This window comes from Manacus vitellinus, unplaced genomic scaffold, assembly GCF_001715985.3.
Source record: "Manacus vitellinus isolate BGI_N305 unplaced genomic scaffold, ASM171598v3 scaffold_2_pilon, whole genome shotgun sequence".
In the NCBI taxonomy this organism is placed as follows: Eukaryota; Metazoa; Chordata; class Aves; order Passeriformes; family Pipridae; genus Manacus; species Manacus vitellinus.
Window position 1 is genome coordinate 47,520,301 of NW_021940208.1, and position 25,496 is coordinate 47,545,796.

A 25,496-nucleotide genomic window follows, 5' to 3' on the forward strand; every position below is an offset into this window, starting at 1 on the left:
AGCCCACTTGTTGGCGTGGCAATGTGAAAAGCAGAAAAGGCCCTGACTGTGTGCAAGCGCTGCTCAGTAATAGCTAAAATATCCCTGTGTTACCAATACAGTTTGCAGCACAAATCCAAAACACAGCCCTATCCCAGCTACTGCGAAGAAAATCAACTGTCTTCCAAAACTACCAGAGTCCAAGTCTTTATAAATAAATTAACTCATATTGGATCTTAATTTGCATGTTACAGAAGTAACAACAGAGAAGGGAAGCTGGTAGAGAAGGAATTATTCAGGAGGTAAAACCCCACAATTATAATCTTAGTATAACTAAAACCAAAACAGTAGAGGGTGTGTGCATATAAAAGCATCACATTAGATTAAGTCTACAGACATTTTGTTTACAGAGTTGAACATGTGTTAATCATTAATACAACCCTAAGTAAATCTACAGCAATATTTTGTCGACTACAGTTCACTGTTTTTCATAGGCCAACTTTCAGCAAGTAAGCAGAACAGTTACACGTATATTTAGATGTATCTATACATACGCACAGATACATATTCAGTTCTGAATACATACTACATTTACAGGTTTGTTAGCAGACAAAAATCCATCAATTCGAGGTCTTAGTTCAAAAAGCGTTGCACAACTGTAGGAAATTGTCAGTTCTGCTCCCAGGGTAAAGTGGAAAAAGTTAGAAAAAGAGAGGTATTTGGAAGAAGCCATCATGATGTACACGATTTCTATTAATACGTGAATGCAGAAATCTTCTTGAATGGCAAAACAACTTTACAGGATATATGCTCCTAATAAGGAATTACCTTTTGAGGTAGGTGTTCCTACACCGATTTCCACAAATGAACAAAAGTGTGAAGCATATAGGGTAGAGGGGAAGAAAGTGGTCTGCCTCTTAACACAGCATTATGGTTTCACTGTCTAGAAGTGTTTATTTCTGATTTTTTTTCCTTTTTAAGGAAAAGAATTTTATACAAACAAAATTTTTTTCAGAAACATAATTGGTAAAAGCAGTTACCCAGCACTTCCCTTCCAGGATGAGCTGTTTTTGAAAAACCTTTGATAAGTAATGGCAACATATGTGATTCACGCTACACTACAGAAAATGACAGGAACCTTATGTCATAAGGAATAGATGATTTCTACTGTTATGTGATGAAAAGTTTTGAAGACTTCCTAATATTAACTATTTGGGTGAATAACAACTTGTAGTTACGGTAACATTGTACTTGTGTCAAATGTGATGGACTCAAAACTGACGTCTCAACTAATAATCTAAATTCTCTTTATTGGCAAAGAATATGAAGTAAACCCTAGAAGTGTCTGCATCTCATCTCACACTCAAGTTGCAAAAAACCATTTTTTTTGATCAAGCTTTCATATTTCCCAAATGTCAGGTATAAATCTAAAATTAAAAACCAGAGTACACAATGAGAAAAGTAACTACCTTTTTCCTTTTAATATAGATGTAATACAGAATGTTTAATTACAGCAGAACAGTGCTTCCAGTTAAATAAAATTAAAAACCTTTATTTTCCCCAAATATAAAATTACTAAATTAATGTCTTAAAAGAATAAGAATATGGAAAAAGCTTTAAATAATACCACCATTTACCACAGTAACCATGATTACCAATTACATACTCCATTGCTTTGGCAAAAAGGTTTTTTTTCTTTTAATAACTGCATATAAACCTAACATAGCAAAGACTGTATACATCTTTATATTGCACTTATTTATATACAGGAATAAATGAACTGTAAAGTCTGCATATACTTGGAATGAGCAGATTTTCAAAATAAACTGAAAGCAGAATGGTAAGAGCTGGTATGAATATTAAAAAAATGATTAGAAATGTAATACATTTATGTACAGACTGTATGGACTGTATTAACAAACAATATGTACATAACAATTTACTACTATTGATACTGTAGTATAATTCAGTGTTCATTAATACAGACCTTTGGTTGTATTTAGTTGTTTAGTAAGATTTAAGCTCACATACCTCCAAAATGCAACAAGGTATAAAATAAAGCACAACAATTTGCCAAATGGTACAAAAACTACTATTGTCAGTTCCATTAAACCCCAAAAACTAGTGTCTCTGTCAAGCCCCAAAATAGTTCTTGTATTAGGAATCTCTATGTGCCATACACAAAAAGAACACCTGAATGTTACATACCTGCAAAATTACATCCCACAACACTTTTTTGTAATGTGCAATTCATTTTAATAATACTTTCTAATGAACAACAGAAGCTAGCTTCAACTTTATAATTTTCCAACACGCACTTCTGCAATGACATTGTGAACACTTTTAAATTTTACCAGCGAGATTAAAAAATATATGTGCACCTCCCTTATTCTAAAAGACTATTACCAGTAACTGCTATTTGCTAAGTGTGCTCAAACATTCGTATGAATTATGCAGCTTGCACGTGCCCAACATTTAGCTTCAAGATCATCCTGAGTTTGCAGACGACGAAGCCAATCCACAAATTTCGAAAGAAACGAACATACTTTCCTTTACAAAACAATCATGCAACTGAAGAAGAACTGGGCATCCCATGAACTGTTGTGCTTGTTGGAGTTCCACTTATGGCGTTGAAAATGTGTAGTGAGTTAGGCATGACACTGGCCTTTTCTTCAACCGGAGTAATCTTAAAATAAAAAACACGTATTTACAAAATTGTTACAAAATGAGACAAGCATTTATCAATTTCATGATGTGCTGCTTATCAACTCAACCTCCCAGTACTTTCTCAATTGCACACAGCTTCTTAAGGCTGGTTACTCTATTCAGCCATCCTCTCCCAGGCAGGGGCAGTAGTTATTTCTCCAGTATCAGTTCTCCTAATTTAGATATTACATTGTCCTCTGTAGAGGATGCTTAGATAGTTTCTCTCATTCCTCCTTTTAACTTTCAAAAGGAGATTCACAGTGACAACAAGCTCGCTTTCTGCTCTTTTTTGGTTTTCCTTTCTTAACCTTAGAAGTATTATTTGAGCACTTCTTTCTTACAAAAAGCTATTGAAGCACCAGAAAGACTTCATGCTTAGCAGCTATAAACAAACTGATACTACGATAAAAAAAAGGAATTATTAGACAAACTAAGAGAACAGAAGTAGAGAAAACTAATTACCATCCCATCTGATCATATTGGCAAGCAGCAGAGGAGAAAAAAAAGAAAAATCTGTTAAGATTCTTTTATATATATTTTAGAAAAAAATATTTGCAGTTGTTAAAAACCCAGTGTGGCAATACAGCTAATGGTTTATTCAGTGACATTAGAACAAACCCTGTGCAAAGCTATTTTTCCCAGACCAGCAATAGGCAGGCACATAAAGGTGACATTTTTCAAGATTTCAATGAAAGAACCTGATGTTTCTAAGCCTTCAGGGGAGTTTTTGAAATTAGCTACTTCAGGGGAGTCTAATTTAAGAAAAAACAAACCACAAAACCCAAAAACCCCAAACCATCAACAACATTGCATGTTTTAATTATTTACAACTAATGACATCTGTATAAAAAGAATGCAGTGGTAGGCTAATAGTATATACTGCAGTCAGTGATGTACTTTCATATTGTGCTCACCCTATATATATATCAGTTGTTTTTCTAAAAGTAAACAAAGAGAAGAAGGGGCAATGTGATTTACTCCTCAAATTTCAGGCATTACATGCTTTTTCTTATCATCACTCTTCGGAAATTCATACACTTTAGCATTTTTTAAACATCCAAATCTAGCACTGAGTTCAAAGTATTTTTTCTTGTATACAAATTGTCATATTCTTTTACTTTTTCCTACGCCAGAGGAATGCTAATCTTGCCTTTATCATCAAATTATTTGACCAAAACACTTGCCTCCCTTTTCAAAAGGGGTATTCTGTACAGCTGTCTAATTCTCTCAAGTACTTTGTTCATCTTAATCAGCTTTCCAATCAGTTATCCTCCTTTCTAGAACCCTCTTCTGCGTTCTGCTTTTCAATTAATCACATTGAAATATAGTCAAACTGTCCCATTATTGTCAGCTAAGCAATCTCTTTTTCTGTTTCACGGATCTTTCAAAACTGTCTTCTTCTACATGCATATGTGAAAGATACTGTTTTTTATTAAAAAAAAACCCAACCACACAAATTCTGGAAAAATGGTATCACTTCCTATAAACTTTGTTTCACAATATTTTCTATCATTGGTGGTTAAAATGAGTTAGTTTTGTCATAAGCTCTTCTCTGTGATAGGATATCAAAATAAGAGAATGAAAATAAAGCCTATGTGCTTGCCATATTCATGTGCTTCACCATAATGATATCATATCACAGAGCCACTCATAGCACAGTACCTGAGAAAGTGCAGACTAGGATGCATTGGTTCTCAGACTGAAAACAGTTTCTATTATGGTCATACATCTAAGGAAGTCTCACAGACTTGTGTTTGAAAGGTAAAATATTATCAGAAAACACAGTTATTTCTTGTGAGGCAGAAATGCAGGTCTTGAGGGTTAAGAACTATTCTATGGCTCTGGGAAAAGGTTATACAAGTAACAGTGGATGTAAGAAAAGGAACCTTAAGTGATGAATATGATGAATAAAAATGTCAAGAAAGCAGGGATCAAGCATGAAACTTCAGCCCTTCCTGTCCTCCTGGAAATAATATCTTTGCCTTTGAAGTCAGGAGACATTTCTACTACAGAACCCAGATGCAAGGTCCTATGTTTCACTACACAAGAGTTCTGGTTTTCCTTCTCCCATATCTTTAGCTTGTCAGTAGTGGGCTTCTCTCAAGAAAATGTACTGAAATACCTCTTGAAAGATGTAACTGTTGCAAAAGTAAATGTTTATATCTCCAAAATCTAATGAAAAAGGGCTAAGCTTTCAGAACAAATCCCCCTACAGTTACCGGGAAGTACAGAATAAAATTAGCTTTTTGAGTCACTGAATAGAGACCTCTGCAACCACATATATTAATTTAATTAAATTTGGTTTATCTTTCCTGCAGTCTTCCTTGCCTACAAAAAACCAGGCTAGTGCCAAGAAAATTCACAAACAGAAAAAAAATTAAGGTCCACAATTTCGTGACATGCTTATTCTCAGATAGAAAGGAAAAAAAAAAGAAAATCCTTTTGTATAAAGCACTACATACATTTTTCCTATTGCTTTCACATTATAGTTACATTCTGAATGATGGTATGTATAACTTAATTTCAGCACATACTTGTTCATGCATTATTTCAGAAAGCTCTTTTGCCATTTCTCTGTAGTTGGCCTTCATTTCTTCTTGATATTCCAACTGGTCTTCCTTTATAAGTCGTTCATTTACACCCAGAGCATGGCCACAGGCTTCAACAAATTGCCTGATTTAGAGAAAATAAAGAAGTTTTCAATCACAAATCCAAAATATTGATTTAAAATGTCAGTTCAAAGTATGTTTTAATGCAATCAGAACACTATAAAAGTTAAAAGTTTTTAAAACATTCTTATGGTATGAGTCTAGAAAGAAAAGTAAACCTTTTCTCCCCTTTCCCCCACCTCCAAAAAAAGGCAAACCTACCTAAAAACTTCCTTTAGTAGCTTTACTTTATTGTCTGGATATCTTTTGGTGTTTGTGTCATCTAAGAAAGCTCTTGCATATGCTAATGGACCAGCATTAACCTAAAAAGAATAAGAATTAAAAAATACTCAGTTATCTGACATTGTCTTAGCAATAACAGGTACTGCAGGTGTCTATCAGATTTTATTTTCTTATGAGAACACACTGATTTCAAAAAAGCTGGGCTTCTAAACCAAGAAAACTGCTAGAGCTGAAACATAAGAGCAGAAGTGGTCTCTCCAGTAATCTGTATTAACCTGTCCTGGCACAAAGAAACCACTTCAGTGATGTGGCAAAGTAACTGTAGATACTGCCCATCTGTCATCATTGCTTATGAAATTAGGGTGTGAAAATGAGCTAAATCTAATACTGTTTGGTCTGCTTATCTGTTAAAAACAGTTTTCCAAGTTGAAAATTCTGCAATAATTCATAGATGTTTAATTGCACTCTTATGGCAGCTACATGAAAAGTGGATTCAGTGAGTTCTGACTCATCCCTATTATTCCTTTATATTAACAGTAAGAGCCCCTCCCTTCTCACCCCGAACACTAGCCTGACAACTTGCTGATTCTGAAACCTTGGCTTGGTTTTTTTCTCTTTTCTGTTCAACATGAAAACTGTTCATTTCAGATGACTGTGTTTACGGTTCCTTTGTTTTGAATCAGTTAAAAATAGTAGAGCGGCACTTTTGTCACTTCATTTTGAAGATCCTTACCATATTGATTTGTACATGTTAAAACTATTGTTTTAAAAACATTGTTTTTTTAAAAACATTTAAAAACTATTGCTTTTACAACTATGTACCCTATTTTGGGGAGTCTGATGATTTCTTTATATGTTCAGTTCTTGCTTGCCTTAGGCATAAAAGAAATGTTGCACAGTGAGATTTTCTGCCACTAACTTCCTCCTATATTTTGTCACTCTCTACCTCGATAGGGATCTTAACAAAATATGTTGGACCTACTGTGGGCAGACCTACAGCTAGGCCAAATATGTTCATTCATCCTCCTATTCATCCACTATTTTGTTGTAGTTTCAGCTTTACACCAAAACCTGGTGGGGCTCAGACTGCAACAGATTCCAGAGATGAATCTTAATTCTTTCATGTAACTGTCTATGGTCAGTGTTTATATGACACATTTTTAGTGTTTTTCCTATTCAGGAAATAACTGCAAACAATGAGAAGATTTCTAACTCAGGATGTTCTGGAACATACAGAATAGCAACTAATTACAAAATGCTACCTATATAATTTTTCAGGGACAGAAGCAAATGAAATAGCTGCATGGCAAAGGTCTTACCTGAACACTGACACTTCCCTGTAGCTTCAGCTGCAATTTGATCATATCTACTTCAGTTGAAGAGCAAAGCTGTCTGAGTTCTGCAACTTTTTTACTCATTTCATCAATGGCTACTTCAATTGGGTTTAGATCAGTATGGTGCTGGTACATTACTGGAATGCGCTTTTTCACATATGGGAAACAATGTATAGCTATGGACGGAAACAAGTTTACTAGAGTTAGGAAAATGTTTTTGAATAAGGTGAGTTTTGAGACAATCTTATGCTAAAATCTCATTTTGATGTAATTAGTTGCCCAATTTAATAACTTTTATATTATAATAACATATATATATTATAACTTACATAATTAGAAATAGTAATGTACAGGGAAATAAAACACTGAAAATGTAAATATGCACACCTTTACATTCATTACAGCAAAGACCAATCATTGTCATTACTGCTACGAACAACCACAAAGAAATAAACCACTGGAACTTAATTCATATGAGAACTGTAAAAAGAATTGCTTATCATTCACATATCTCGAGAAGAATCAAAAATAGCAAAGCTGTACTTTCTATTTCCTCACAACTACTGGCCATGGACAGCTAACATTATAAAGTCACTTATTTGTTTTTACAACTATATTAATATAGAAACACACTTAACAGGGACAAAACACAAAATAGTCTTTTTCTAAGAGCAAGGAAAGCTAGACTCCAGATTCACAATTCTTGAAACTTAAAGAAAAAAAGATAATAATTTTGAGGATTCTCTATTGAAGAAACCAATCCGAAAAACCTAGTTATGGCTAAAAATATGAAAAGGATTTTAGCTGATAGCTATAAAGGACTTTATTAAGTGAAATGGAAAAACCTATACAGAACAGAATTAGACCATTTGATGCATTTAATGCTTCCATCAAAGCATTCTATTCAATCAGTACCTGTCAAAATAGTCCGTCGCTTACACTGCTCTTCTACTCCTCCTTGTCTTTTACCAGCTTGAGTAAAAGGCATCTCAAACATAAAGCGACGAATGTTATGAGTCCTTTCGAAATCTGTTTTTCTTTCTTGCAGCTCTTTTTCTTCAAAGTATGGAATTACATGCGTAACTTGAATATATGCATATTTTGAATCTAAATCTTTAGGATTTACCTTAAAAACAGGACAAAAAAAAAATCAAATAGCTACATTGTGAATAAAGTGGATTCAATAATAGTTACACAACTTTCAGAAATTAAATTTGGTCTCTTAACCTTTAAATTATTGAAAATACAGGAAATCTTCATGCCTTCACAGGGGTTTCCTGCTTTCAGCTTTCAACTATTAGGAAGACAAGGCAACTAGATGCATTACAACACATTGTGGATTTTTTTGTTGGGTTTGGTTTGGGTTTTTTTTGGTTTTGTTTTTTTTTTTAAATCACTCATGATCATTAAATCTAGTTCTTGCATTAAGTTCTCCTCTCCTTTTAAAGTTCCAATACTGAAACGCCCACCAATGCAGCGCTCTCAGGCCAAGAGGCACAGAAAGTTTTGATCTTACTGGTAGAATAAAGAAACAAAAGAGCCAGGAAAATATAATAAGAGAAGATAAAGCCTGAGGTTGAGGCAAAAGTCACCATAAAGTCCGAGGTTGAGGTGTAAAAAGGGAAAAATTTCCAAAGAATGACTGTGCACGAATGGGCAAGAAATATAACTGAAGTTAACACAGAATATGATCATAATCTAAACTTGTTCTAAAATACAATTATTGTTTTGAGAGGTAACACTACAGAAATTAAGCTTTTGGTTGTTCTAAAAGGCAAGCTTAGTAGGAGATAATAGTTCTGTCATGCCTTTCAAACAGCAGAGTTTTTAGACACATATGCTTGTGTATCAAATGACTAAGAGGCAGTGATCTCACAGTATTTCAAGTGAATTAGAGAAAGTAATATATTAGAATTTTTTAGAGAGAATAAAGATCATACTTTGCCAGAATCCTGAATCATTTTGACATTTTCAGATCCAAATTTGTCGGAGTAAAGTTTTTGGAGTCTTTGGGAAATTTCTGAAAGAGGTGTGAGTTTAGGCTCTTTATAGATATATTCCTTTCCATCTTCATCCTCAAAGAAACCCTGTAAAAAATGAAGTAATCAAAATCTTGGGGAAAAACATTTAGGGCAACGATTGAGATGGACATAATGTGTGTGGTTCAAAGGAAATATAAACATATAACATCAGTATTCAAGCAAATGTAAATAAAGAGAAATTAAAATCTAAGTAAAAAGTTTTCTCAAGAGAACAAAAAAACAACAGAAAAATGTAACTCTCTACTACAACATGAGTGAAAGTAATGGAAACACAGAATTTAATTTTTTTAAAGTTTGTTGCAATCTTATGGTGTGCCAAGCCTTTGAGATAAGTCTCCTTCACTTTTATTTAAAAGTGAACTTGCAGCACTGTTTCACTCACCAAAACAGAAATCTTGCCCAACAACACTATCTGATTCATAAGTGAGTATTTTGGCAATAGTTTACATAAAAAAAATTTTCCTCATTTAGTAACAAAAAATTAATTCCAGAAAAAAAATTTTAATTACACAAATATCTTAATTTTATGTTGTACTATATTGGTATATACTTCTTTATTTTATTACATAAGGTTTTAAACCTGTAACTAAATGTACAATAGAGTACATGGAAAGTGAAACAGGTCATTGGTTTAAAACAACAAGCCATGTCTGAGTTCATGTTTGAAACCAGAAAATAAATATTTTTGTCATAAGCGAAACAGACAAAATAGAAAAGCACAACATATCATGTATAAACACAGGCTAGATTGACAAAAATACCCACACCAAACTAAGGTGAAATGCAGTAGCTTTTACTGCATTGCTTGCTTTGTAAGTGGTTTCTGTAATTACCTCAACATCTGTTTCACTGTCTGTAAACTGGTATTGCTATAAAGTTATAAAAGACAACAGAATACATGTGAAGTTATACTGCTCAGAGTATTTTACAATTCTCCATGCTCAGCTGAACAACTAAGCAACTGGGCTACGCACGTAGAAAGTGTATTATTTGATACTGCGTGATACCATACAGATACAAAGGCATTCTAGACATATATTAGAGGACACGAAGCTGTCCAATACACAGCCAGAACTCTGGTTTGAAGCATGCAGTACTGATGCATAGAAAAGAGTGATCTGCTCTCTAAATGGAACTTGATGTTATTTTTTGAATTGCAATGGCTATTAATGCATACCAATCTAAGAAGCAGCCTTGCAAACCACACTGTAGCACTACAGACGTTAAATCAATACATTGCTAAGAACTGACATTACAGAAAACTTACCGCTGCCTTAAGGTAGTAAATAAAAGAAGAGAAAGGAAAAAAGGCAAAAAATTTACTGAGGAAAATAATAAGAATTTTATCGGAATTGATATATGTTTTAAAATAAATTACTGATGGCGTTCAATTATTTCCTACAGAACACATTTCTTGTGCTTTTTATGTCATGGTATCAATAAAGGAGATGAAACAGTATACCTTGTAAAATAAATTCAGGTTTTTCTTACTGTACAGAGCAGACAAATGAAAGTAAGTTATACTCACTTGTCCAAAGAATGCTACCCTGAAATAAGTTCCCAGCAGTCTCTTGCCTGTATGCATAACTTCTGTAACTTTACTGTATGCTCGATGAAGAGTGTCATATAAATGAGCAAGCCTCTAAAAATAAAACAATAACAAGGTAAAACAATAAAGCAGAACTTTGCAACCTTAAAACAATAATAAACGATATCCTTGTAGCTAGTAACAACTAAAAACATTGTTTTATTGAATGGTAGTAATAAGTTCAGCACTTGTATCAAAATGACAATATGCAAGAGTAATTTTTAATTATTTATATTTAAAGAAAAACATTTTTAATTATTAAAAAGAAAACAAAAATTTCAACACATTTAAATTTCAGTTACAATTTTAATACTCTTGTTCTGTGATGTCCAATGCATCATGCAGTTATGACTAGAAAATTCAGGATTTTTTTTTCTTCCATAGATATTACTTATGATGAATTTAGTACCTCAAAATCTCTCCGTTTTTCATAAATGGGAATTATAAGTTTATATATATCAGCAATGAGTTCATAGCGTTCTGCCTTCCAGAGTCCATCAGCACACTGCTCCAACAATTCCATCAGCACATCCTATATTTGGATACACATTTGAAAATGTAAACCAATTCAGTACTCGTGAGAAGCACAGCAAATAATTATATCAAAGTTATTGCCAGCAAAAAGGGAGATCTTGCCTCACAATAATTATCTACACATAGTGATTTAAATTATTTTGGCAATCAAAAATTGCAAAGGAAACAAAACAAGACAGAAGGGTTTGAGTGTACATATGTAATCTTTATATTTACCACAAACAGCATTTTTCATTTAGATACTCTTTAGACCTTCTTGTACCATTCTTACATCACAGTGGTGAAGTCAGAAGCTGGGTAACTCCTTTTATCCTTAGAAAGGATCTAATGCTACTCTATTCCATCGCCTCCCTTTGGTAGAGGACTAAGACAGCATAAAGACATCACTATGAAAAGTCAACTTTAATACTGAAAGCATAAATTAGACTGAAAAAATGCTACCCTTATCCGTGTGCTGCAACAGAGCCTAAAACATCTCCTCCTTTCCCCCAGTGATTACGGGGGGGCACAGACTCCCCAGGATCTCCATCCTCAGCAACCAAGTGGTGGGAACTGAAAGACCAGTGTCACTGCTGGACCACAAGGGATGGTCACACTGTTTTATGACATGAGTCTTAACTCAGACACCAGAGGGCACCCAAATGTAGCAAAGCAGTAAAATTCTGTTTTCACATAAAGAGCAAAAGCTTCAAGTGGGAGAGCTGACAGAAGGGAGAAAAAGAACAACATTTCTGAGCCACCTGTTTCAAAGCTTATCCATTCTCATGGGAAGAGTTTTTTCCATATATTCAAGTAGTTTCCCTCGTAACCTGTGAGAACAGCCTCTTGCTTTTTAATGGTGCACCTCTTGGAACAGTCTGATTCTTCTACTAACCACCTTAGGAGGTGGATTTTTTCCAGTTTGTTGATACCTTTCTTGACTTTTGGGGGTCAGTGCTAGACACAAGATTAGAGATGGGGTTCCAAAAATACTGAGCAAAAGGGAAAAACCCCACTTCCCTCCAGTTCTTGACTCAATCCTCTCTCTAACACAATGCAGCATGCAGTTGGTCTTTGTTTCCACAAAGCCACACCAATGATTCCCATTTAACCCTTTGTCCACTAGAACTTCCAGGTCTTTCTGCAGAGCTGCTGCTCAGCCCATATTGATATTTTGCCTTTTTTTTTTCTCTGCAGGTGCAAGGCTTTGCACTTGTCTTTGTACAACTTTGAGAGGATACCGCATTCCTGTGAGGTTCTTTCATTTACCCATCTGCAAGTTAGAATAAAGCATCTCATGGAATGTCATAGGTAAACAACTGCTTAACAAAACAAACATTAGTAGCTTTGTTAAAACAAAAAACCCCACAAAAACAAAAAACCACACAACCCCCGAAATTAAATTTTGGGTTTTTTCAACTGGCTAGCTTAGGAAATAAGTCAGGTCAACCCTGACCAGAGAGAAAATTATTTTAAAATGAGAAATAAATTGAGAATTCTAAAATTTTAAACTTTTAAAATGCGAAACTACCTAAAGTTTTAAGACAAATTTCACTTAATTAGGAAGATTTTATATAAACTGGAGAATATGAAAGATGTTTTGTCCCTTTTAGAAAAAAGAAGGGATTCCCCTGATCCCTCAATACCAGTAATTACTCTTTTGGAGATTTAACTCCGAAGTAACTAGCAAACGGGGAAATCTCAAGTTTTAAAGAAGAAATTCCATATGCCTCGTTACCACATACAGGAAGAATTCCCATCAGAGCATTATTTTGTTCAGTCGTAGTAAAATACAGCTTGAAAGATATGTTTCTGCTTTCTGACTTCTGTAACCAATTGATCTGTCTTTTTTTTTTCTTAGACAAATACAGTTCTGCTTACCTATGAACACAAATGAATATGTTCCTATTCCTTAAGCAACTAGACTACCTGTTTTGAAATACTCCTGTAAAATACTAACAATCATAATTTATCCGTGATTTTTAGTCTACTAAACCCAAACAGTTCTTCCTGATTTTACTCTTTATTACTATTATTACTTCTTCCCTCTTATTACTCTTCCCACATTTCAGATAACTTTTAGAAGTTATCTGAAAAACAGTAAGTTTTTTCAATATTTAATCAGTTAGATTACTACATGGTTAAGTTTAGAAAGGGTTGCATGCAGGGAGAAATGAAATTTGGATAGGTTTGATACTTCTGCAAGCTATACAGGCTTATAATTTCACTCTTGGCTTACTTCCATTCCAAGGAAATACTGAGAGATGGAAATAAATTTGTGTAGGGTTCAATGACCCAGAAAAAGCAGTATATTGTTTTTGCAGGGACTGACTAATGAGAAGAAGAATAAAGCCACTCCAACTTAAAAAAAAGTACAAAAGAATTTAACTCTGACAAATGGTTTGGCAGGGAAACACTGACAAGAATTTCAAACAAAACTTTCCATCAGCAGTACCCACTAGAATTCCTGCTCTTTGTTAACTTAGAGCAGATTGCATTTTCCTTTGAGTAACATGCTAAATTCCATGCTGGATCAGGAGAATCAGTGATTTAAAAAAATAGCACATAAATTAAAAAAAAAACCAAACCACAAAACGATCTGCTATTGGTTATCGTTGGAAAGAAAAAAGCACTACATTTCCCATTTCAAGTAATCAAAACTCCTGCCTTCCCAGAAGAAGGCAACTCAACAATTTCTGTGGCTGCTAAGCCATAGTACCGGAACTTAGGGCTAAAACACTGGTACCCTAGGCCTAGACCCAGGCTTGAACCACTGGGTCTTTTATCTGTTCCTTCTAAATCTGTTAGTACAGCCACAGTTTGCACAATCAAATAATTTTGTCATACGGCTTCACCACACACTAACTAAAACACAAAAGAAAATATTTTTATTGTACAATTATGTTTACACACCAGGGATTTTTCCAACACAGCTACTGCAAGTAGTGGACCATCCCTCTCTTCCCCAAGTATACTAGAAAATACATAGTGTAGATATAGCTCTTCATGAGCAAGATTATTTAAAATATTTTTATATAGGCTTCTTACTAGGAAAATTTACTAGCATAGATGGATCAGCAAAGACACAAGGCCAGAAAAAACACAAGTCTGGTGTCAGGAAAACCACTTCCATTGTTATGGCATATTTGCTTAGGGAAACTGTAAACAGCAAAAAACAGTGAATACATTTTCATGATTGTTTGTGCAGTAACACTCTAAATCAAAGTCAGTTTTAGAAAACAATAGATCTTGCTAACTCTAATAAATAAGCCACATTAATGTTCATCCAGTCAAATAGCATAAAACCTCATTTTGTTTACTTTTTTCCCAGAAGTGGTACTGAGTTGATGTACTAGCGCTTTATTTAAAATACATGTATAAATTCTCTGAAGCTGGCACAGCTCACAGATATTTTTTATTTCAGTTTTAGGATAAATGTAGTGGTTAAGAAAACAATTATTATACCGTTCATATTAGTCAGACTCCAGAATGAAACATAAAATTTACAAAAATGCCCAGCACTTCCACGTGCATCAATTCTAACACTTTTATGTTTACTTACTTCATTGAAGTGAACATCTTGCATTCCAACATCCTCCATCATCGAAGCCTCTTCATCTATATTTGGTGTGATTACTCTGAAAGCAGTACAACCTTGCCTAAACATCCCTGGCATTAAAAAAGAAATACAGAAAAATTTACTTTTCTTCAGCAGGATGACATTGGGCCATTTTGTGATTCTTGATAAGGCAGACACCATGTTTAAATATACCTACCAACAAACAAACAAACAAATAAATAAACAGATCAGTCTCCCACTGCATGATTAAAATACAAGACCTCACATCACTCTGTATGTGTAAATAGGTTTTAAGAAGCCAGAAATGTTAATATGTGGACTCTTACCTACCAAAATAAGTAGTTTGAATCATCCTACTTTTTCTTAAACTTCTGACTAATCTACTCCACCCTAAGTCTAAGGTACTCACAGTAACTTTTACAGTATTTAATTAAACTACTGTGAAGTCATGCTTGAACTATGTACAGGAACAGGCCCTGGCATATCAGTTTTTCCAGTCTTAATGCTATGAATGGACTGACATTAACTTCACAAAATGATCAAAGGATGGCAAACCAGATTATTCATATACAGACAAGCAGGAAAAAACCTAACAAAATAGCGATCTAACTTCCTTTAGTGAAGAAAAATAGTTAGCAAAAATGGAATATAGAACGTTCTAACACGAAACCTATCTCTTTTACCCATGCTGTTTAGCTCTTTTTTCATTACATCAGATTGCTGAATTAAGAAACCAGGATTTTTGACCAAAAACTATTAATTAAAGCCTCAAGAACAATCACTAAATAGTATGGAAGCACAAGGATTTGCACATATTTATTTCACAGGTCCTTCCTACAAAGATTCATTCTGTTCAGGTAAGAGTCTGACCAGAAGTTTTATTGAATGATTGCACCATATGCATGGGGGTTTTTGGCTCCTGGAAAAACCACAGGTAGAAGTTTGACCCTTTATATTACTGAGTGGAAATAAGTCTTGTAAGACAGTATACAAAAATACCAGATCACCCAAAGGACTCACAAATTAATACAGATTATCACCAATTATCAGTTACTATCAGGCTTCCAACAGGACATAGTAACTTTGACAAGCAACTTCATTCCAGATTTGGTCTCAGAAGCTTCTGAAATCATTGGGGCAGAGGAGATAGCCTATACACTAAAGTATTTGGCAAGAAGCTCAAAAGGAACGGAGAAAAGGTATCTTTTAGACTCGTGACTTTGCTTCATTTTCAACTGTCATGCAAAGGCAAAGCCAAAAAGCTGTGAACGTGGATTTGCCTACAAAACCAAAACACTAGCTCAATATCATAATCAGTCTTAACAGATTCCTGAATTTTCCTCCTAAAGATGTATTTTTCTTAATAAAATCCATATAAGCTTTTCTTTTCTCAAATCCCTGACTGAGAACCCTTCTGATGGGTTCACCCTACGGATGAAGGACAGTTTTCTACCCTATCTCAAGGGTCATCAGAACCCGCTTTTACAGAGAGCTGCTAGCACAGAGTACCAAGACAGGTGAAGCATTCTGAGCATTCTTATCACCAATTGAGCACCTGAAAATCTGTACAAATTTATTTTGACTTCTCTTGCAATGCCATGTTTCCCTATAGGCAGTGAGAGACTGCTTGTTGAACAAGAATATTCACTGCTAAGTTTGCTTTAGAGAGGATCTGAATTCAGCAATTAGCAACTCTGGTGTAAAATTAAAATTTTTACATTCCTAAAAATTTTACTTCACCTTCATCTGCAATGCTGCCCCTTAGAAATACAAGTATACTCTTAAATATGTGATTAAGCTACCTAGGTAGGTCAGAATTTTTTCCTTGGTGAAAAAAGAAATACCTACAACTTTCTCAGATAAAACTATTGATTTTCCTAGACTATAATAAGAAAATACACACCATAAAGTAAGGTTTCAAAATCATACCTTTTCTTGTGAGATATTCTGCAACCAGTGCTGCTACATGGACATAGCACATTGCTGCCTAAAACAGAAACAGTAATCTTATAAAATACCATTAAAACAGAACTATTAAAAATGACATCTACAAGAAGAATCCTAGAATAAGACAATTTCTTCAGTGTTTTGCTGGAGATGTCCTATGACTACCGTAAAAATTCTCCACCTCATTTATGCAAAACAATAACTGTGCAAGTGCACTCGCTCTTTCTTTACCAGAACACTGAATACCATGGGCAGCAGTACACAATCTAAGAGTGATCATGGATCACAAATTACAATGTAGGAACATCATGCTGAAATAAAATCAGACAAATCTTTCCTGGGATGTATTTTAAGTGTTATGTGAAACAAAAAAAGCTATTAATTATTCTAGTCAACATTTGGTGGTTCTTCTGCTAACCTGTTTTGTCTGCCTTTTGGCTTCAGACCTAGAAAAATGTAAATGAAACCAGTGACAGACCATTTGAAAGCAGCAAAAACCAAGAAATCTGATCTATGAATGGAATTTGAATCTATCTATGAATTTGAATCTGATCTATGAACTGAAATTGGTTGGTGTAGTTTGGACAACAGAAGAAAAAGAAGGGGAACAGAGAAATCTTCAGATACTTGAGATGTTTTATGAAGTTGACATTGGCCACCTTTCTCCACAGAAGGGACCAAAAAACCCAAAGATTCAAGATTCTTATTTTACTAAAGAGGCTTAGGCTTTCAGCGAAGTGTTATTCTAACTGTAATTATCAATTGAATTGTTTATATGTTTACTGAGGTTGCGCAATCTCAGACAAGGGAGGCAAAGGAAAAAGGTAAGAATCTCCCAGAAATTCTAATACATACTTTGTATAGGGTTGAGCTTGGTGATTTACAGACAACCTCATCTAGTTGCATAGCCAAAAATTCTCAGATTTTAATATAATCAAAAACATCAAAAACAGACCTGAAAAGGACTAAAAGAGCTTGTCTTCTGAGAAAGCTGAAGTTGTTTCCTTCAAAAGACAAGCTAGTAACAGAGTACTGTATACACCTTCTGTGTTGCTAACATATAGAAGAAGAGAATTCTAGTGCTAAGATCTGAGTTAGGAAGATAGCACCTTTTATTTCCTGGAGACATTTACTTGCTTACATGATGCTAATTTTAACAGATATTTATGAAATTCAGTGGTATCATACGAAGAGATATACTTTCAGATGGAACAAACTTCTAGAAAGAGACAAAATTCACCTGTATCCAGATAAAATACTTACATAAAGACATATAAAAATTCCAAATCTCAATTCCCCTTTTTGCTAGAATTAAATATTTTAACAGCACAGTGGAATCAGATAGCTTTCTTTTTTCAAACAACAAAAGAAGTTATTTGTCAATTTTCAGAATATTAGGAGTTTTTCTAGTACGCAGTCTGTAACAGCTGTAATAGCTAATTCTATAAAGGCAACTGGAGGGGAACTCAGGGAGTGGCTTTAAGTGTTTTAGCAACTAATAACAAAGCTATTTTTAAGCAGAAGGCCTGTGTCTTCCATGGCTTGCATTGAGCATTCCATTCTTAGTAGCGCATTAGCTACAGCAATTAAACAAGTCCCTTGCATTAATAATCAGAAATTACTTACAGATATACTTGGGTAGGACAAAAACTTATCAGCTATTGAAACTAATCTACTAACAATTAAAACTTATTAAAAATAGTTATTACACTGCACCCTAACTACTACATATAATACATTCAATGTCTAAAAAGATAAGCTTAAGCTTACTACAAATCTATAACTAGTTTGATTTTTTTTTCAACTTACCTCTGAAAGATCTCCATTTTTAACGTGGATCCTTGCCATGCTGTCTAACCACGTCTTCCTTAGTTCAGGTGTACTAGCATAAGATTTTGCCAAGCTGTACTGGAGGTCTACAAGCATTTCTGGATCATTCTCATGCTCCTTCATCTGAGCTGTAGCCATCAGTACTGTACGAATCCGTTTTGTTAAATCCTTAACGTCAGATGGGAATGTAGTGTGCTAAAACATGAAAAAGTTAGGTTAACTACTACCTTTCCTATTCTTTGCATAATAAAATGATAAAATGTAATTGCAAATGATGCTGTGAAAGAGTCTTCAAGCACCCTTCTACAGTATGGAAATAAGAATAAAAACAGACCTTTATAATTCTGTCGTTATTGGCACAATTATTGATGATGGAAAGAGACTGCTGGAATCTAGTTCCTCCAATTCCAACAACATCAGCAATTAGTTGGCTTACTGAAATAATAACCTTGACAGAAACAAATATCTTGTTAGAGCATATTTAATGAAATCCCCTTGAGATGTACCTATGAAGCAATTACAAAGGAAGTTTTGTTCTTTTTAACTGAAAAATTATTCTCTTAAATAAAGTAATGTTTGGTGGTTTTTTCCAAATTACTTGAACAACAACATGGGCAAGCAAAAACAGCCTTGTGTAATTCAATGCACAAGCATCCTTTGCTTTAAAGACTGACTGCCAGGTAAACTAGCAAGAGGTCATTAAATTGGCAAACTAGTGTTCCCAGCTTTGCCAGAACATACAGTTTTCCAATTATTTGTTTTTAGACTTTTATATGCTTGTTGCTGCTTTCCTTTCCTTCTTCAGACACAATGGGGTATGCCATGTAACAATCAAAATAACATCTACAAACAACATTTGCCACTGACAAATAAAAATTATTTCCCATGAAACAGAGATCATTCAACTGTTTCTAAGTATTCCCTTGTACTGAACATACTTTTATTGCCATCTTCTTACTCTTAGTACCAGCCTTGCTTGAACACTTAATAATATCTTTTATGTCTTTATCTGACAGGGCTTTGCATGCTGGTATGCAACTGAGCATCTACAAATATAATATTTAAAACCACAGAAAAACAAAGAATATATACTAACTTGCAGATGTGTTCTAACAAAAGACTTCTTCCCTGTGTAGTCAAAATTATTCCTCATTAAAAAGTACAGTAACTGTGAAGCTTCAGTACGAATTGAACTCAGTTTGGAGTTACAATACTTCAGAATTTCATAGCACAGTGCAGAACACATATCAGCTCTACCTTCATAAAATGTAGAAGGAAACTGAGGAAAAATAAGAAAAGAAAGAAGTTATTCACTAAAACTAGCTTCAAGTCTTGGTAAAATGTCAAGAAAAATACAAATATATTCATATCCTCAACCTGTGGAAAAAAACAAGAGTTAGAGTAGTTTATGACACAAACCAGTTTTTATAGCAATTCAAAGGACAAGTATTCCACACTGTTGTTGATTACTGACAATTTTAATTTGGGATGTTAGTTCTTAAATTCTTACATAGTATATTGTTAACTAAAGAACTGGACTTTCCATTCAAGTACTTGAAGATTAAATTTTTTTAACTTCTTACCTTATAAATAAGTGCCCTTAAAGCAATGAAGACATTTTTCAATGCTGTTTCAGACTGATTCTTTTGAAGGAAGCAGAGGTATACATCAAATACTTTCTTCATCAGTGGATTATGCCCATGATCAGTCAGTAGCTGATTCTTTAAAACGATAGTGAGAATTTAGAAGTTTTGTACAGTGATACATTTATAACACTCTAAGAACATACACAGATCTTCAAAAAGCAGGACATTTAAAAAATATAATCTGCATAGTATTACCAAGATGTTTAATAATACAAACATATTTGAATTTTCATTAGATATTTCTAACAAAGAAAGTGTTGTTTTCTGAATAGACTTACAGAACACAATTACTTTTATCAGCTGTTAATGTCAGAGACTGAATTTGTATCTCACTGGATTATTTGACTGATGGGTTGAATAAACCATGGCTGTGGGGGGGGGGGTGTGTGAAGGGGCTAGGCCTAGGCCTGCAGCCAACATGGTGCAAGCATGCAGAGCACATGGCAGGGAAAGCCATGTGGCCGGGCTGCCAATTAGGCTGCCTGGTGGCCCGTCCACACCCCGTCCCCATGAGAATCTAAGTGGCTGTGGCACCCCTGACTTTGGCTGGGGGCACAGTGAGTGGCAGTCAGCCAAAGGTCCCATATAGAGGGAGTGGCCACAAGAGCAAGAGTCTACAAATAGACATGCATGGGGTCTCCATCACCCCTTGGCCTCTGCCCTCCTGACCTGTCAACATGTAACCTCCAGAGTGGTAAATACGCCTCTCTCCTCTCTTTCTCTCTTTATTCTTTCTTCTCTAAATCTCTCTTCCTTTACTACTGTGGGCAACTTGTCTGTATTTCATAGAATCATAGAATCAACTGGGTTGGAAAGACCTCCGAGATCATCAAGTCCAACCCTTGATCCAACACTGCCATGGTTACTAGACCATGGCACTAAGTGCCACATCCAGTCTCATCTTAAAAACCTCCAGGGATGGTGAATCCACCACCTCCCTGGGCAGCCCATTCCAATGTCTGATTACTCTCTCTGTAAAAAATTTTTTCCTAATATTCAACGTAAATCTCCCCGGCACAGCTTACGACTGTGCCCCCTTATCCTATTGCTGATTGCCTGGGAGAAGAGACCGATGCCCACCTGGCTACAACCTCCTTTCAGGTAGTTGTAGAGAGTGATGAGGTCTATGTCTGCACCTCCTCTTCTCCAGGCTAATTCACTTAAGTTATGGGTATTTCACTTAAGTTTGTGTTTGCTGGGTGTAACAAAGGTTCCCTTACTATAGCAATGCTTGCTAATGTCAGTAACATGTTGTAATGCTTTTGTGAAGTTGCATGTTATTTCTGTTAAATCCTTTCTGCCAAAACCCATTTTCTCAACAAATCGTAAGAAATCTCTTAGAGAAAAATGTGTAGTTTTATTCCAGATGTGAACTCAAGGTACCAAAGAATCAAAAGGCTTTGTGTAAACAAAATCTCTCGAAGCCTGAAATAAGTGTAACACCAAGTAAAGCGTGGAGCTTCTAAACCAGGTTGTAACAGTTAGCTAAATCAATTCCTATTAAAAGTTATTTGAGCGGCACACTCAAAGTATTAACTCACTTTGGTGGAATTTTCTCATAGCGGTTCCTCCTACTACAACATTATTCTACAAGGTCTTGCACCTTCTCAAACTCATTTCTGTACTCTTCACTCTTCTTTGTAATTACTACATACAGGCATCCAGGTGGGCAGAGGGTAGGTTCAGATTGGACATAAGGAGGAATTTTTTTTTACAGTGAAGGTGGTGAGGCACTGGAATAAGTTGCCCAGAGAAGTTGTGGATGCCCACTTCATGGGAAGTTTTCAAGGCTGGGGGTTGGGGCTTTGAGCAAGCTGGTCTAGTGAAAGGTGTCTCTGTCCATGCAGGAGGGTTGAACTAGATGATCTCTGAAGGTCCCTTCTAACCCAAAACATCCCAAGATTCTATGTATTTTAGTGCAGTTTATTGAACAGAAGCTCCTGATTCTCCTACCTGTTCTGTTTGGATTTTAGAGACTATTCTGGCATACTCTTACCCTACTTTCTCAACATAAAACACACAAATAGCTTTGAAGGATTGTCATTCCAGGCACAATGGATCGATAATTAAAAGATTAGTGTTTGTTCTACTTTAAATCTTTATAACTAGGTATCTTCATTTTCAATTCTGTCATAAGATCTGTGGACAGAACTGGCTCTAAACTCTATTTAATTAAATTACTAATAAAAGGAATCTCATTATAAATAAGCTCATGTTTTCATAACTAGGTAAGACACTAAATTTGATTCTTCAAGCAAGGACATGGATACACTGCTCTAATTAATTAGTGGAGAAACAAACTAAAACTATCATCTCTATCATCTCTCCTTTTTATAGCTTCACCTCTAATGTCTGGAAAATCTCAAAAAAACCAGACCAGAGGGGTAAGTAAATGGGCATGCTATATATAAAGATTCCATGGGAGAGCTACAGTAACTGATACAACTAAAAAGAAGATTTATTAGTGGACAAACTGAAAAAAAAGTTACAGATGATGTAACTTTTGTGTGTAACAGATGTTACACACAAATCACTATTAATGAGTTCAATTAATGTAATAATCAGCCAAGTTCAATATAAAAGTCTGACAGTATCCAGATACGCTTTTGCCATATAATAGATCTTTCACCTCACGTGGTCTTTAAAAGACACTTTTACCACTAATATGAGGTAGACACTAAAACTTCTAGAAATATTTTTAAGAAGTTTGGATGAGGAAGGAGATTTCCCCACAGACTACTGCTGAACAGTATGGAGTCTGTGTATAATGTGTAACTGAAGCCAAAGCATTTTGCTTTGATATATTATCAGCTTTTACATGATACAACAATGAAATACAATGCTAGAAAAGCTAAAAATACAATGCTATATTACTAGACTGTAAAATGTTCATCAAGTCATGAACAAACCTTAAAAGCCATCGTGAATAATGATAGAGTATCCAGAATTGTAAGGCAAACTTCAGTGGCAACATTTGCTTCAAGTAAAGACTGGTGAAGGACATCTGCATCTGAATGGCCATAGCCTACAGAAATTCCAAACAAAGTGTAAGTGCTGGATACACTCATTTAAATGTTTCTTATTTCCAAAAGACTTGATGAACTAGGAAAAGATTAACAAGTAAAAGCCTGACAGAAGTTAGTCTTCAGTGCAGAAAAATAATTCATATTCATTTAAATATTTTTCAAATATAGACATATATTCTAACATAATTTGCACGTGATCATAAAATATATTAAGTAAGAATGTCAACAATAGAAGCATTAAACAGCAGTTAAAACAATATGTGATATTTCAAATATATGTGTATACATACACAGGTGTATATATATATAAAGGTACAGTTATATATATATACACATATATAGTCATAAAATAAATACTGCAGTAGGATGAAGTTACAGCTGAAAATACGTAATTTTGGTAATTTAGTGATGTTATAATGGTCTCAAAGTTAATCACAAGTCAACCATGACGAAAATACAAAACAGTAAGAGCTGCAGGAATACAATCACCTACTTATACGCAGCTTAAAACCCAAGTAATGAATTCTGCACTTGTAGCAATACCATGTAATAGCTCTGTATTTAATAAAAACATTCTATTGCTTCTAGCTCCATACTGTATTTTAATAATAAAAAAAACATATCCTGCTTCAGCACTTGTTATAATATGTCCCTTATGTTCCCTAACACCGGTCTTCAAGCACCAGGTTGACAAATGTGCCCAAGGTGCTTTAAAAAAATTTGGTCTGGATCATGTTTATATGTTAGATTTATAGTCAACTTAGCATCACCAAATCAATTACATGGATGACAAACTTGCTGAGATCAAGGGAAGAATGGAAAAAATTACATATTCTTTTATAATGACCCCTGGCCACTTCTTTCTGCACCTTCTTGCTTCCCTGGCTAAACTACGCATGTATACCCATAACAGCCAGTTTCTTTAGATTTATATATTGTTTCTTCAAGCACAAAACTATACTGAAATTTCTCAGAGATAAGATATATCACTTACACCATTATTTCAGTTCTATTGATTGCTTAGATAATTAGAAAGGGAGAAAATACGTTGATACTTTACACTAACAGACAACTGTCTTGCCAAAGAATCTTGATTTTAGAAACAAGTAAAGCAACTATTTCCACCAGATACTTTCTTCCTTTATATATCCCATACAGAATACCCACAAGATTATTGAAGATCTGGACACTACTTTGGATACATGATACAGGCAGACTGACAACTAAACAAAACTAAAAGTTAGACAACAACAAGACCAAAGATATAAAAATCAATTTCACACTTGACTGACTTTCACAGCAACATATTTTCAAATTGTAAAACCTCGGTCAATACAAGGTGCAATATCCTGATATTCATTAAATGTCCATTAAAAAAACCTCTATTATCATTTTACACAAAATTATGTGAATGAGACACCTTCCTTCATAATTTCCTTCAGATGGAAAAGAAAAGAAAGTTTCTTTTTACATAAGCATGCATTTATTAAAATCTTTCAGCTCGCTGTTTCCTAAAAAAATCAATAAACATTGTCGAGTTCTAAAAGTATGAAATCTTTTTGCACAGGGATGTGTGATTTCCCAGAGATTCTTTTCTAAGAATTGGTTTTTATCTACTATGTACTGTATTGAATGTGTAATCACATAGTGTAAAAGCTTTCTTCTGCATATCAACAATCATATAGAAATTATGATATAGAAGCAGTAGACTGATTGCAAAAAGAAAAAAGTAATTTGCACAGCTATATACTTGTCTGATATTTTTAAAAGCAAGTAATTTAATTTCTTATATTTAAAGAGATGTGATAATGCATTTATGAACAGATGTTTTGTGGGATTTTTTTTTCCAGTTTTACACAAGCCTGTGATAAGTCTTCTGCAATTAGGCTAACTATATAATATATTATATTATAACATAATATAATTGCTTTATATTACGGATAGAGAGCTAAAAGATTTTAAGGGACAGTCAGATATGCTTTGGGAAATCAAAGAATGAACACAGTGAACATACAGTTAACTCAAATAATTGTTTTCCTGCACGCAATTCTGTTCAGTACCAGTGTTGTATTTTACTGGATTAGTCAACCAGTTTCATTGTTTTTTGAAGCTGAAAATTGAAAAATGGTGCTTTAGAATATTTTATATACAGTATACTTTGCGATTTAGAAGCAGCATGTTTGAAAAGATAGGCCAGAAGCAGATTTAGTTTTTAATACAGCAGTCTTATACAAGCTGACTTCAACCTGATTAAATCTTACCATTGTCTACAGAAATTCCAAGAATACTTGATATCTTTCTCACACTGAAAACAGAAAAATTACTTCATTATTGGACGCTTTTTCACTTCCAGACAAACCAAATCATGGGCTCACAATCTTCGTAGAAATTCTAAGAAACTTACTTCTCTTAGG

The 25,496-nt window shown here is 34.5% G+C and overlaps 1 protein-coding gene across 12 annotated transcripts in view; it reads right to left on the reverse strand.

Annotated features, from left to right (window-relative positions):
- Positions 1–1,435: 1,435 nt before the first annotated feature.
- The window catches only part of DOCK9 (dedicator of cytokinesis 9), a 111,215-nt gene continuing 87,154 nt past the window's right edge, over positions 1,436–25,496 (reverse strand). For 6 of the 12 annotated variants that reach the window (XM_029960985.1, XM_018071162.2, XM_018071157.2 and 3 more), the window contains exons 39-55: positions 22,966–23,081; positions 19,994–20,131; positions 19,507–19,689; positions 18,745–18,858; positions 18,390–18,605; positions 16,563–16,620; positions 14,616–14,722; positions 10,950–11,072; positions 10,481–10,594; positions 10,220–10,225; positions 9,786–9,821; positions 8,851–8,997; positions 7,826–8,036; positions 6,896–7,086; positions 5,556–5,656; positions 5,220–5,358; positions 1,436–2,665 (exon numbers count right to left, since the gene is read on the reverse strand). In XM_029960985.1, coding sequence (XP_029816845.1) covers positions 2,543–2,665; positions 5,220–5,358; positions 5,556–5,656; positions 6,896–7,086; positions 7,826–8,036; positions 8,851–8,997; positions 9,786–9,821; positions 10,220–10,225; positions 10,481–10,594; positions 10,950–11,072; positions 14,616–14,722; positions 16,563–16,620; positions 18,390–18,605; positions 18,745–18,858; positions 19,507–19,689; positions 19,994–20,131; positions 22,966–23,081 — 2,123 coding nt within the window. In that variant the 3' untranslated portion in view covers positions 1,436–2,542. Of the gene's footprint in view, positions 2,666–3,147; positions 3,156–5,219; positions 5,359–5,555; positions 5,657–6,895; positions 7,087–7,825; positions 8,037–8,850; positions 8,998–9,785; positions 9,822–10,219; positions 10,226–10,480; positions 10,595–10,949; positions 11,073–14,615; positions 14,723–16,562; positions 16,621–18,389; positions 18,606–18,744; positions 18,859–19,506; positions 19,690–19,993; positions 20,132–22,965; positions 23,082–25,343; positions 25,388–25,496 lie in introns of all 12 variants that reach the window. The other 6 variants (XM_018071159.2, XM_029960986.1, XM_018071155.3 and 3 more) reach the window with 4 other exon arrangements.